Raw genomic sequence first — 13893 nt, forward strand, 5'->3', positions numbered from 1 at the left:
GGTTTTGCATTTAGCTTAGCCTTGTTGACAACACATCAGTACTCTTGAAACAGCCTAGGACCCTTCCTCATCTTTAGCCTCCATCATTTAGTGTCCTTCACAGTGTCCTTCCTGACCTGCTCCTGATTAAACTATTCAAACGTCTGCCGCATAAACACTTGTTCTGATTTTACTCTAACGCCAACAGATTCTCAATCCCCTCCCATGGAATGTGGCAGCTTGGTTTGTGGCCCTAAGCTTCAAAATATGACGAGCTTGTTACCCTTCAAGCTTCAGTTTTGGCTAAAGTTTTGATACATTAAGGCAGAAAATCTATCTGGTTATCTTTAAGAAAAACATCTTGTTTTGGGGTTAAATACATATTTTCTTAAAGGGACAGTTCGTGTTTTTTGAAGTGGGGTTGTCTGAGGTACTTTAGAACAGCTAACAATCGAACTGATATGAACCTCTACAGATGACAGTAAAAGTCCTCGGCCAGTTCAGTGACATAGCCATTTATTAAAATCTGTGCATGATTGAATACACGTGACATTTCATCAGAGTGAATTGATCTCCACATTTAAAGAGGAAGTCATTTCCTTCTTAATATCCTGTCCTAGTTTCTTCAGATATCTAGTTGTTGTTTGATTTGCAGAACTTCAAAACAACACACATGTTTTGAGTCTATTATCACACACTGTAAAAAAGATCCAATCAATTATTTATTTTCTGCAGTGTAGTCCCAAAATCCCAGTTTCATGGATTTTTAGGTCAGTTCCTGCATCCTAAAACAAGAAGCAATGAGGCTGCACTAGAATCAGGAACATTTACTTGAATCATAAACAGGTTCAAACATTCTTACTGCTCTGGCCGATGTTTTCGCTGAAGACTTAAGAAGGGCTACATGTTGCACTTATTGGTAATGTGAGACTGTAGTTTGGCACAGCAATGTTTTCAGCTAAATGCTAACATGTAGTATGCAAACAGATGTTATGTTAACAATGTTCATAGTCGCAGATCCGCATGTGCTAACATTTTGCACTACGTGCAGCTAAAGCTGAAGGTAATGTAATCAGTTATTTGTCATAAGCCAAAATAATGGACAAATTAAACTCTTACCTGATGGCTAAAGGCTAAAAGCGCGTTTAACCATAGAATCATTCTGTTTACTCGCTTTGGTTAAACACAACCAGCAAATATTCGCCCTTCCAGATATGTCAGAAAACAAAACAAACCCAACAAAGTTATTAAATCAGAGTGAGTCTCACACAGCTGGTTAACCTCCCTCCTCCTCCTGAGCTGTGTCTGATGAACTCTCCTGCTGCTTCCAGCTCCTCGAGGCTGACCAGTGCCCAGTGTGATGAGCTGTTAGCTCGGATCAGTACCAGGATTTCTCTGATGGACACCAACTACCGGCGTTCTGTTACAGCTGTGGAGCGCCTGTCCGTCTGTCTCCGCTAAGTGGCAGTTTCACTGTATCTATCAAGTCACACGTGGGCTGAGATCTGTGTCACTACAGCGCTATGAAGCCACAACAAACAGATGTTACTGAGATTTAATTCCAACAATTAGCTTCAAAGGAACCTGAAATAATGTCGTCATGATGTAAACATCTTTTTAAACTTTAGTGTTTAATAGAGATCAGATCACTCATTGTGGATGCAACCTCAGGACTCCAGGAGAACCTTTAAAAGGCTTTTGTAACACAGTAACACTACATTTTTAACGTTGCATTTACATTAATGATGCCATAAACTCACGTTGCCTCGCATCGTCTGGCTCAAACTCGTTTCTTTGCATTGACTTTGTATGCTAGCCCACTTAGGAAGAATTAGATTTTGGTCTTTACACACCTTTACAGTTTCTCCTGAGGAGAATATGAATGTCTGAACCACATTTGAAGGCAGTCCATCCAATATTCATCAAGTTATTTGGCCCAAACTGCAGACGGTCTCGTGTGGGCACTAGCAGAAAGGTCAGGGGTTCACCAAAACATCAAGGTGATCATAGAGTTGTGATTAAAACAGGACTTAAAAAGGAGGAAGTTTATTGTTGGGTTTTTTTCAGTGTAACAACACTTCTGCTGATCCTGCCTCTTAACTTCTACCAGACTCCACCACTAACAATCACGTCTACAATATGTCAGACCAAGATGTAGTCCATGAATCGAAGACATTACAGTAGTGAATATCACCTCTCGCTTCCTGTGTGACATCATATTTAGGGGCGGGTCTAAGTAACTTTTTATTTTAAACCAACAGTGAGCAGTACCAGCTACAGGACTTGTTGAGAGCCACAGTCACTTATCTGAAAGAAAATCAAAATAATTGGCAATTCTGCTTTTCTATAATACCCTAATAATCCTTTCGAACCTGCAGTTATAAATACACTGATTGTTTGATTGGCTGTGACCTGATGCTTCATCTATAGCTGTATGACCGAGTGACTGGCTGACTGGAGCCTACGGCTATGGCTGCGGGGTGGTGACGGGGTTGCCTTTAGGACCATCCCAGCCGTAACCTTCATGTTCAGTCATCTTTGGTACCTGGACATTTCGGCCCAAAGGCATGTCACAGGAGTCGGGGTACAGTAGATACCCCATGAATGTGCTGCTACTCTCAGAGTCGGTGTACATGCCGTTGGTGATGCCGTCCTTTACCTGCAGCCACACACGATCTTGACTGGCAAGGTGGAGGATGATAGTCTGGCTTGTTGTAGACTGGTCGGTTGATTCTGTGTTTCTGACTACAGGGTAGAAGTTGAGAAAGAATCCAACCTTAAGTTGTCTTCGATAAACTGCAAGGTGGAAGCTGAAGACATAGGTGCCATTGACGGGGGCTGTGTAAACGCCCGTGTGTGGGTTGAAGTGGCCTTGTTCATTGGTGAGGACTTTTTGGAAAGGAACAGGTTTGTCTTGAATAGGGTACGACTGGTTGATACATGCAGAGAATGCTGACTGGATGGTCGGGGAGCAGGGTCCGGGTGGCCCCATATGACCCATGCCGCCCTCGCTGCCTTTAAGCCCCATGTCGCCCTTTACACCTGGGGCACCAGTGTCACCTTTGGCCCCATTGTCGCCCTTAGGTCCTGGGTCCCCTTTAGAGCCGTCCGCTCCATCCGTGCACTCACACATCCCCTTCTCGCCTTGATCACCCTTCTGGCCGTCCAACCCAGGGTCCCCAGGTGTACCCATGTCACCCTTAATGCCCTTACCACCTTTTGGTCCAACAGATCCCTTGACCCCAGGCAGGCCCCGGCCTCCTGCTGGCCCAGGGACACCTTGTGGGCCCTGTGGACCTTGAACAGTCTCGCAGGTGGCAGGGCATGTGCCAGTTTCTCCTTGAATCCCCTGTGCACCTGGAGGACCTTCCATTCCTTGGTCCCCTTTTTCTCCTGGAGACACAAACACACACATCAAGAATATTCACAATTTAAAATAAAGTCAAGCAGTAAAGTATTAAACCCCTGTTTTTATACCTCTGGATATTTTGATGTCTTAATTGACATTTGGTTTGTTTTGGGAGGGACTGCTACCTTTTCTTTACTGTGTGTTCAGCTATGGAGGCCTCACTTCAGGAGGCCTGTCACATGCATCTGCTTCTCTATTGAGAGTATCTTGTGGTAAGCTCTTGAGATTTGGGGAGAAAAAAGTGACACATTTTAGTGACTAAAATGTGTCACTTTTAGTAAAAACACCAGAACATTAAAGTATCAAAGCCCTCTTTTGGTTAACAGACGTACAATAGTCTCCAAATATGAGCTGAGGTTCAGAAACAGCCAGTAGAAATGTCCTTCGGGGGACACTTTTTACTTTATACTGTGAGGAGCCTGCACTTTCCACTTTACTTCTGTAAAGAAGTTCAATTAGTACTTCTACTTTTTACAAGAGTATCTTTACTCAAGCATGAGTAAAGAATGTTTTCTACTTTTGCAGACTCTCTGTTGAGATCACTGTTGGTGTCCTGTTTCCCGCCGAGAGCCAGAGTTGGTTTCTTTTAACCATGACCATGATCATCTCCTAATTGTAAACGAGTTGTAATTTTTGTCCAAACCAGGTTTTTCCCTGAATCTTACCAAGCATTAACCGTTGTTTTTGCAGTGATGATTTGTTGGGGTTTTTGGAAGCCATTGATGGGAAAACAAAACCCAACCAAACCCAACCAAACCTTAACCATTGAAATGTCCCAAGGCACCAATAAGTGGCCTCATGGTGACACTAACAACCCCTAATAATACATAAAGTGATCTTTAGAGTTATGTTCACAAACCTTTTAAGCCTCTGCCGCCCTTCATCCCGGTAAAACCGGTGGTGCCGGGTTGACCCTTATCCCCCAGGTCGCCCTTCTGACCTGTGACAACAGACGAAGACAGAAATCATTACAAAATAAGATAAACAAGATGGGTTTACATTAACATGACATTAACAAACACTGAATTAGGCAATGGTTCCATTCCAATCCAATTGGACTGCTTTGAAGATGGATCAACTGGCAGTGAGACAGAAGAGGCTTTGTCTGGAGACAGTTTCCCACTGTGTACCCCATGCAGGTTTCCGGATCTGATCAGTAGATGGTAAATAAGAGTGGATGTATCCTCCAGGTCTGAAAAGTGTAACCTAAGTGAAATGGCTTACACCTGCATTCTTGCTAATAGCCAGCAGTGCTAGCCGTGACTTTAAATGATTTGTTTCTGATGGAGCTAGCGGTTTTCCAACAAGTCTAGGAACTATTGACCTCCAGACATGAAACTGAAATCCATCTTCTCATCCATCATTGTTAGCCAAGCTAAATCTGCAGCAACAAGACTGAGGCTTTATGTTCGAAGTCATTAGCAGTGGGGGTACTTGATGTGAAACTCACCCTTTATCCCCTGTTGGCCTGTGAATCCTGGACGACCCTTGAACCCTGTCATTCCTCTTCTCCCAGGACTCCCGGGTGAACCTGATCAGAGATTATAGTTAGGTCAGTATTTGCAAAGGTAATAGCTAAGTACATTTTACCATATAAGGCATGATTCCACTGCATTTAACCCATACTATTTCAGAAAATGGGCAGCTATTGTCTAGGGATGACTTCCAGGTGTAATACTAGTACCTTCATCTAGTGTAATGGCAGTCCAGCATGCCTGTCTTTATGGTGTTGGGGAAACTGGTGCATAAACTGAGAGAACATGCAAACTCCGTACAGTAAGGCCTCCCATTGGGGTTCAAACCCAAGACCTATTGGCTTTGAGGCAGCAGTTCTGGCTAGTGTCCCAACATGCAGCATTAAAGTCTTTCAAGGGGAATCAAACTACCACCCTCGGCCGAGCTGGTGCCAAGTAAGTCGTAACAGACTCAGTGGGCAGAATATACATGGATAGAATTAAAATCTGAATTAACGTATTCCTAAAATCGCTTTAAGCTGAAATCTTTCTGGTTGTCTGAGAACAAAAGGATTTAAAATAATTCCTACAGTGCGTCTGAATGTAGTTGGTCATGCAAGAAAGGGTTAAAGCTATCAGGAAAACAGGTTACACAACAAAAAGCACAACGTCTTTGAAAAAAAGACTAATTCATGAGCTGCATTACTTCCCCCGATCTGCTCCTTTTTATGGCTCTCCACACAGTCATAGATGGATTACCATATGAGCAAAGTGGGCACATACCCAGGGCCCTGAGCCCCCCCATTGGCTGAATATCTTATTTTTAATGTTTAAAGTAATTTTGTTATTTTTACAATGTTGTTTAAACAAAATTGTTTGAATGTATTTTTTTTTTTTAAATGAATGATTAAAGTCTGTAGACGTAATGACACAGGCTGCAAGGTATGTTAACTTTCTGTTCCAAGGCATTTTGAAGATGGAGAAATGTTTGCTCAGCAGATCAGCAAAACGCAAACTACAGAAAGAAAGAAATGCTCAAGATGCTGCTTTGGTAAATCAAATATCGATTGTGCTACAGCGCTGCATCATTTAATGTAGAATACAAAGACGTTATGTTTCCTTAAGGCACAGATTAGACATGTATTATCAAAAGTAAGTATTAAAATGCAGAGGTGGGTGTTTCCATACCTGGAGGGCCCCGGTCTCCACTGTCTCCTTTGGGCCCCGCGGTGCCCTTACAGTGTGAACAGAGGCAGAAAAAAGGAATCTGGTCAATGGGCAGTGGCACAGGCTGGTTCAACATTATGTCGCAGATTGTTGTATCAGGCATGGGGGGCATATCCGTGTCGACGGCTCCGAGCATCCGATACTGGTTGGAGCCGTCAGTCATGTTGCCATCGGGGGCCCAGGATGGGGGGATGCTGCGAGGGGCAGGGGGCCAGTCGTGCTCCATATCTAACTGTTCCTCCTCTGAGTAAGACTGTGACCCGGGGAGGTTTGTGGGATCTGGTACCAGCATTGCTGAGCAGAGGGAGGAGAGGACGAGTAGTCCCAGCAGCCTCGACAACATCTGGAGGACGAAGAAGGATCGACGGAGGTGAGATTATCACACTGAGACAAACCTGCATCTCTGCACATCATGTGTTTAACTGAAAATCTGCAGTTAAATAACTTCAACCTGTTCCCCATATAAATCAGTTTGTCTTGAATTCTCCAGAATCAGGAACATTTTATTTTACATTTTTCTCCCTCTCCTGTCACTTCCTGACACTCGGCTCTGGAAACATTTTATACAACTGGACTGGGACTAAACTAGCAAAGCAGCTTTGTAGAAATAAAACTCAAGTAACTACAGAACCCTGACTTCTTCTAAAAGTGAGAGAAATTCTACCTAGAATATCTATGAAAGCCATGATGACTTTTTGCTTTCAGATTTGCTCCCTTTTCCTGCTCTTGAGTACGCGTGACACTTTTGCCTTGCAATATGTATATATTATATTTACAAAAATCTTACAAAAAGTCTTAAAACAAATAGCCCAGCCTTGATTTAAAAAAAATGATTGAAATAAAGAATTTGAAATGAAATCCTTGGAGGGTTTTTGGAAACACTCACCGCTCCGTCCGAGCCGCACAGCATCGTCAGGAGAAGATTTGTGGGAAGATGAGCAAGATGGAGGAGGCTTTGATCAATTTATAAACCTCGCCCGAAACAAAACTTCATTCAGGCTGCGTCTCACCTGCCGAGGCCGCAGACAAAGGCTGAGGACGTCGGGGGAGGGAGGGAAGGGCTGTCTTTATTGTCCTGCAGAAGAAGAACTGGGCTGTCTCCCTGCGACGTGACCTCCTTCACCATGAAACAGCAAAATCATATTCACAGCGGAAAGAGGAGACACCTCTGTTTATCTCTCCATCGTTCTCCACCCTCCTCTTTCTCTCGTCATTCTTTATATCTTACCATTCACAGCCTTTCTTCATGTGTTCTCTCTGGAATATTCTGTCTGCTACACCTCTTCATTTCATTTAAACACTTTCCATTAAAAAGTCCAAGAATTGGCCCAGTGCTGCAGTACATTCCCACTGTTGTTTTTCTGCAGGTTTGTACCCGTCAGGCTGAAATAGTACGGTGGCCCAGAGAGGTCAACACACTGAATTTAGACCCCAAAATATGGAAGAACAGTGCCCAGGTTGTAACGAAATTCCCCTTTAAAACTCTTAAGTTCTTCGTCAATATATATGCTAGCTGGGTGGAATCATGTTGGAAAATACTGACATTCCGGTATGAGGAAATATAGGAAACTGTTACAGGTAGTTACAGTGTTTTTCATGTACATACACTATATACATGTAACAACTACCTTTTATTTATTTTTTTACTTTTACCTCACTTGGTTCAGCCATCTGACAGCGACTCTTACAGAGAGACCAGGTAGGGCTACCTTTTTTTAATAAACTACAAAAAGACTTGTGGGTCACAGTATTGATACTTTTCTATCATAATTTGAACTGTATTTTTAATCTCTGTGTCCGTCATCCCGACGGTAAGTTATTGAAACAAAGCTCACCTTCTACTTCCTGTCAACTCACACAACACTGCACCGTCCATGTGCTGCAGGTGTAGCAACTAGAAGTAAAGTGAAAGTAACCTCCTCGCTGTTAACATCTCGGATATGTGGCCACAGCGTTAACAAGCATTCTTTTGTCCGAATCTTGTTGTTTTGTGAAATGTTGCTGCAGTATAATAATAACTTTATCTACATTTTAAGCACCTTTAAAAACTAAAGATTACAAAGTGCTTTGACGAGCAAGCAAATCGTGAAACTCAATAGGCAACAAAAGAATCCACACAACATGGTCGCACACAAAACCAAGGGTCAAGATGTTATGTGAAGTGTGTCCAGAAGATGGACAACACATGTCCATCTACTCTCATTGTACTTATTTGAAGCCAAAATAACCCCAGAGGCAGGCGCTGCCATCTTGCACTGGTGACGTCTTTTGTATCCAGAGCGTGTGCAGTAGAGATTGGCTGGTGGAGCCGCAGTATTGACGTCCCGCCCCTTCCTCTACCCGACACACACCTTTACCTTGTGTCCTTGGCGTGTTGGAGCCCTCAGGTGTCCTTGGCGTGTCGGAGCCCTCAGGTGTCCTTGGCGTGTTGGAGCCCTCAGGTGTCCTCGGCGTGTTGGAGCCCTCAGGTGGGCCCAGTCTGCAGCAGAACAGCTTCTTGTGTCGGTCTGAAGCAGATATTCACACTGATGGAAAGTTCACTGACTGTAGTGTTAGTGTTAGTTACGTCTCCTCTCACCGTTCCTCCTCTACTCTGCTACTCGGGAACAGAGCGCTGCAGGAGCCCCATTTGTCCACAGAGCTGTCAATCATGAGGCCACACCCCCTTTTTACAGCATCAAATAACTAATTAAAAGTAAACTTGTCAGAAAAATGAACCATTGGACATAAATCAGCATGATAAGAACTAACTATAATGACAGAAACCATGTTTGAGAAAAATGTCTTTAACGTGTATTTTGATTTTATAGTTTGACTCATGTCCCATCTGTTAACATGGAGGAGGCGGGCTTTATGAGCTATACTGCAGCCAGTCAGCAGGGGGCGATAGAGAGGGTTTGGCTTCACTTGAGGGAGCTGTCATGTCGGCCATCTTTTTACAGATTCTATGTTTGGGCAACCATGAATGCCATCAGCTACACGTTAAAAAAGGAAACGCGTCCAAATTCTGCAAAACAACCACATTTGGAAACACAACCGTACGCCACAAAGCAAACAGCCAAACTCAACAACACAAATAAGACAAAAAAAACAAAATTTTGTGACACAACCATGTTTGAAAATACGACTAAATACAAAAGCACAACCAAATACACAACAAAGTAAAACCAAAAAGAAAACAACCAAATTCTGTAAACAGAAAGAAATATGACATTCGTGTTCAATGGCAACAGACTTTTATTGCCATTTATATTTGATGTAAACACACTGTGACTTTATATATTACATTAAGACGTTCTTTGTCTTTCTTTCTTCAAACTTCTCTTTATACACGTGTACTTTTCATTCATTGTTGTGCAGCGACTTGCCCTGCAGTAATCTAACACCGTGAAAGCACTCAGTCTTCACAATGAGCAGCCTACTTTTATTTTTAACACATTTAACAGCGGGGGACAATGATTTCATTCTGCAGAAACACCTCATGGGGTTTACCTAGATACCTGAGAGAAATGAACGTCATTACAAACATGAAATAACAAACGGACAGAGGCAGAAATTCCTTTTCATAAGACAAAAACTTTGACAAACCGGTGTTAAATGAAACTCATCACCCTGATGTCAGTTTAGATGTTTTAAAGTCTCTTAACCTTAATCTCTTAATCTCCCTTTCCCTCTCACTCCTTTCTCTCTGTTTCTGCCTTTCCTTTGTCCATTTCGGTGTCGATGTGCGATAAGAAGCTCAGACTGTAAACAGATCTGCAGAAAAATCACTGCTGCTCTAAAGAGAAGCCCGGCTCTTCAGTTCAGCCTGTAAGTGCATCAAACTAAAAGTGGACCAAAGACAGGACAAAACACTTTGATAGGTTCCATTGTGAATCAGGGAGGTCTCTACGTCAGCCCAGGAACTAGTTTGTAAAAGTCACTTCCCGGCACAAAATGATTTGGCACCAGTTTTGAAAAACCCTCTCACACCTGCAGAAACAGAAGCATCTTTTAGCCACAGCTACCTTTGTCCACGTTGGTTTATATTATTTGCTGATTGAGCTCTTAATGGTAGCTCCGTTTGTTAGCATTACAAGCTAGCAGGCTGCTGGCTAGTTCTTTCTTTCCTACCTACTGTAAAATTTTACAGGAGCTTACTGCAGCTCTCATATCATCAGCTATCATCCTATGGATGGATGGATGGATGGATGGATGGATGGACTCTGTAGACAAAAAGAGAAAAACAGAGTCTGTAGAGAAGTTTATGTAAAGTGAAAAGAACAAACAGGAAGCAGGTCCACTTTCCAAAAAGGCGTTAGTCACACCACCTCTGAATCGCCCCTGGAACCAGAGACGGCTCCTTTATGTCCCCCGGCCAGCTTTTATTCTGAAAAATCAAAACAGTCGTGGACACAAATGTAAACCGAGTCGAGGGAACGAGGCTGAGGAACAAAAGAAGACAAGGAGATGAATAGTTAACCTTAATACGTGTCCTGGTTTCCACAGCCGGCGGCACTCAGCGACACACCAGAGGCTGGCCCTTGTTTCACACCTGCACCTGCTCTCAGTAAACAACCTGCATTCCTGTTTGAACTGTGTATGGAGTGGCAGTGACGGGCAGCCTGAGGTCATCTGAGGCTCCGCCAGATGACAGAAATACAAAAAACTGTTGTGTATGTTACCCTGTGGGTCAAACAACCCTTATATGTCTGTTTGGATTTTTGGACACTAAGTTGTATGAAATACTTGCTAGTAGTGTAGTAGTGTAAAACAACACGCAGGTGATGGTGATCCATTTCAACACAAAGTCATCGTCCTAGGACTTCATATACTGCGCCGTTCTTTTGGCACCATTTTCTCACTTGACAAATCCAGTGTCTACACCTGCGGCATCATTGTTGGAAGTGAACATGTCGGAATATGAAAGTGATGAGAAAGATTAACCTTTTACAACAGATCCAACAGGACCTCAAAGGGCACGACCCGTGTCAGGAAAACGATGAAATACATGCGGTGGAATTTTTTTATTACTACAGCCAGGAAAATCTGAAATTCTCATAATTTCGACATGTACGTTCCTCTGTGGCAACAAACGTTGTCTTACAAGTTACCATTTCCAGCGTGTTCTCTAAGAAACAGCTGATGGATCACGTCACCTGAGAAACCGGCCTGCTGCAGGCGTAGTGATACTGGATTTGTCTACAGAGAAAATAGTGCCAAAAGAACGGCGCAGTTTATGAAATCCTAGGACAATGATTTTATGTTGAAATGGATCACCATCGCCTGCATGTTGTTTTTGGAGGGTAAAACTTTTTGGTTTCATGACCCTGACATCTCACCGGAACGACTTATTCTACGTTCAGAACCGGCCAGAACTCGGACCATGGAACTCGGTGAGTAAGCTAATAGCTTTGCATCCACTACTCTACAAGCAAGGATTTCATACAACTTAGCATCCAGAAATCCGAACTATCACTCTAAGGAACCCTTAAACATCTGTTTCAATGTACTCTTTAACATATGTTTTAAGATACCCTTAAGCGTCAGTATTAAAGTATCCTTAAATATCTGTATATGAGTTCCTTTAAGCATCTGTATCAAGGAACCCTTAAGTCTCTGTTTCAACAAACCCTTAAGCATCTTTTCCAAAAAACCCAACAACTTAAAAGTACCCGTAAGTATCTGTATCTAAGTTCCATTAAGGAGCTATTTTAAGTACCCTTAAGCGTCTGTATCAAACTACCCTTAGGTGTCTGTTTTTTAGGAACACAGGAGCCTGTTTCAAAATACCTTTAAGCAGCTGTTCCAGGAAACCTAAACACAGTGACTTCAAAGAACCCTTTAGTACCTTTATCTAAGTTCCTGTAATCGGCTGTTTCAAGGAACATTTAAAAGTCAGTTTGAAGTACTCTTAAGCATCTATGAAACTACTCTGAAGCATCTGTTTTGAGGAACCCTTAACAGTCTGTTTCAAAGTACCCTTAAGTATCTGTATCTAAGTTCCCTTAAGCATCTGTAAAAAATCTGTATTAAAGTGTATTTAAGTGTTTTTAAGGACTGTTTTGAGGTACATCCTATGTCTGCCTTTTTTAAACTCGTGTTTAACATGAACAGGTTTGTTTGGTTAAGTTTGGTGTCGTTGACCCATCTTCATCCCAGACCACCACCCCAAGCTGCTCTGTTGCTCTGTACTCCACTGATGACTGTCAGTGAAATCGGCTAAATGTTATGTGGATTATGTTTGGTCTCCTTTCGTGTCTTCGATTCTTCACACCTGAGTACAGAAACCCTCCTCATCTAGGGAATCCACTTGTACTTTTGGATTTCGGTTTCATGATGACGTGGCCATTTTATGATGTGACCTTGGCTTCGCTTCCTGTGGGGTCAAAGGAAATAAAGTTTAAGTTTAGGTTGGGGTAGTCGTTGGAGTTTAAGTAAGACAGATTAAGTCTCAGGGAAATAAATACAAGTTCTTTTCATCTGATTGGTCCCTGGATATCTTTCTCATCTCAGAAGTTATTTGATGCCTCATTCTTTATTCTCTTTGTGTGTTTGTGTGTGTGTTATGTAATTCAAATTGAAAAGTAATATGTATCAAAGTCCCAGAAGCTTTTATTATGCCTGCACACTGCAAAAGTAAAGACTTGTAATGATACATTATTTGCCCATTATTCTCGACTCATCCTTGAAAACATATCTCAGGAACATCTGGAGGAAAGGGCAAAGTACACTGAGCTTGTGGAAAAGTGCAGGAACACAACGTGAGAGCCCACTGAGGTGGGTCGCAGGGGGATCACAGGCCAGTCCCTCTGTAGGACCTACAACAGGCATGGCATCGCAGGGGCCAGTAGGCGAAGGGCCATCAAGTTGGCCACAGAGGCAGTAGAGGTTGCCTCAAGGTGGCTGTGGATCAGGAGAGGAGAGCTGTGGGTGGGGTAGTGCTGTCTAGACACAAGCTGGGGCCGGATCGCCTGGGTGAGGGTGTATGATTGTTGAAAGACCCGAAACACAAAACGACCCCAGGTACATTTTTATCAGTGATATTCACTGATAATGTGTCCAGGTGCATCACAAGATGTATCTAAAAAGGAGGAAATATCTTAGAATTTGGCACAAACTATAACAAATTCAGTGGTCAAAGGTCATATTCGTCCCATCCTCGTGAACACAATATCTCAACAACACCTGGGGCTGAATGTATAAACAATTCGTACATAAGCGAAGTGTTCTTACGCAGCTTTCCAAAGTTTTCCTTATGAAAATACACAGGTGGTGAAAATGTGCGTACCTGTAAACACCATCGTCTTTATTCAGATCAGTGTGATGTTGTGATATGGCAGAGAAATGAAGCCAACATGGAAGTGCCAAAAGCTGCAGTTCCTCTGGTGTCCACTTGAGGCTGTCTCCAGCAGTGAGTCAGTCCCCATAGAGCCCCATGTTAAACTTTACAGCAGAAATAAACATGTTTACAGCCTGGTACAAAAAACAGTTTGGGTCTCTATAGCTCATTTCTCTCTTCATGACAACTGTACGGGGAGAATCTTTATACAACTCACCTGTTTACATTATATTAAGGCTTACAGTGATGCATCATTAGGGGCGTGGCCTCTTTGAGCTGCTAGGTGTCCCCTCAGCTAACTCAGTCACTGAACGTAACCTCTGGGCCGTGTTTGTGCTGCTGGAGCCTTTTGGAGATTTGTTCATGTAAATATCAGACAGATAATCTGTGTTGGACTCACAGACCGTCCAACACGTCTGACACACTGTTTTTACACTCAGTCACATTATAATATTATTATATTTATATGTTAGCACTAATTAGCAACTATCTGTGTCTGTGCT

At 42.7% G+C, this 13893-nt stretch overlaps 1 protein-coding gene across 1 annotated transcript; it reads right to left on the minus strand.

Annotated features, from left to right (window-relative positions):
* Positions 1-2446: 2446 nt before the first annotated feature.
* On the minus strand, positions 2447-6979 carry LOC138611616 (complement C1q and tumor necrosis factor-related protein 9-like). Its single transcript, XM_069684794.1, has 5 exons — positions 6956-6979; positions 6031-6412; positions 4839-4919; positions 4248-4328; positions 2447-3372 (listed from the first exon to the last, which is right to left on the minus strand). The coding sequence occupies exons 1-5, from the start codon at positions 6977-6979 to the stop codon at positions 2447-2449; spliced, it is 1494 nt and encodes a 497-aa protein (XP_069540895.1).
* Between the last annotated feature and the right edge of the window lie 6914 nt (positions 6980-13893).

This window comes from Semicossyphus pulcher, unplaced genomic scaffold, assembly GCF_022749685.1.
Source record: "Semicossyphus pulcher isolate SPU_LCO1_2020_fin unplaced genomic scaffold, fSemPul1.0.p SCAF_7, whole genome shotgun sequence".
NCBI lineage: Eukaryota > Metazoa > Chordata > Actinopteri > Labriformes > Labridae > Semicossyphus > Semicossyphus pulcher.

Bases quoted from the DNA above. Each gene is read 5' to 3' on its own strand.
- LOC138611616 (XM_069684794.1), bottom strand. From the start codon at position 6,979: ATGCTGTGCGGCTCGGACGGAGCG. The intron at 4,920-6,030 runs GTATGGAAACAC...ATCTCTGATCAG, and splicing joins TGGAGACCGGGGCCCTCCAG to GTTCACCCGGGAGTCCTGGG. The intron at 4,329-4,838 runs GTGAGTTTCACA...CTGTTGTCACAG, and splicing joins AGGCCAACAGGGGATAAAGG to GTCAGAAGGGCGACCTGGGG.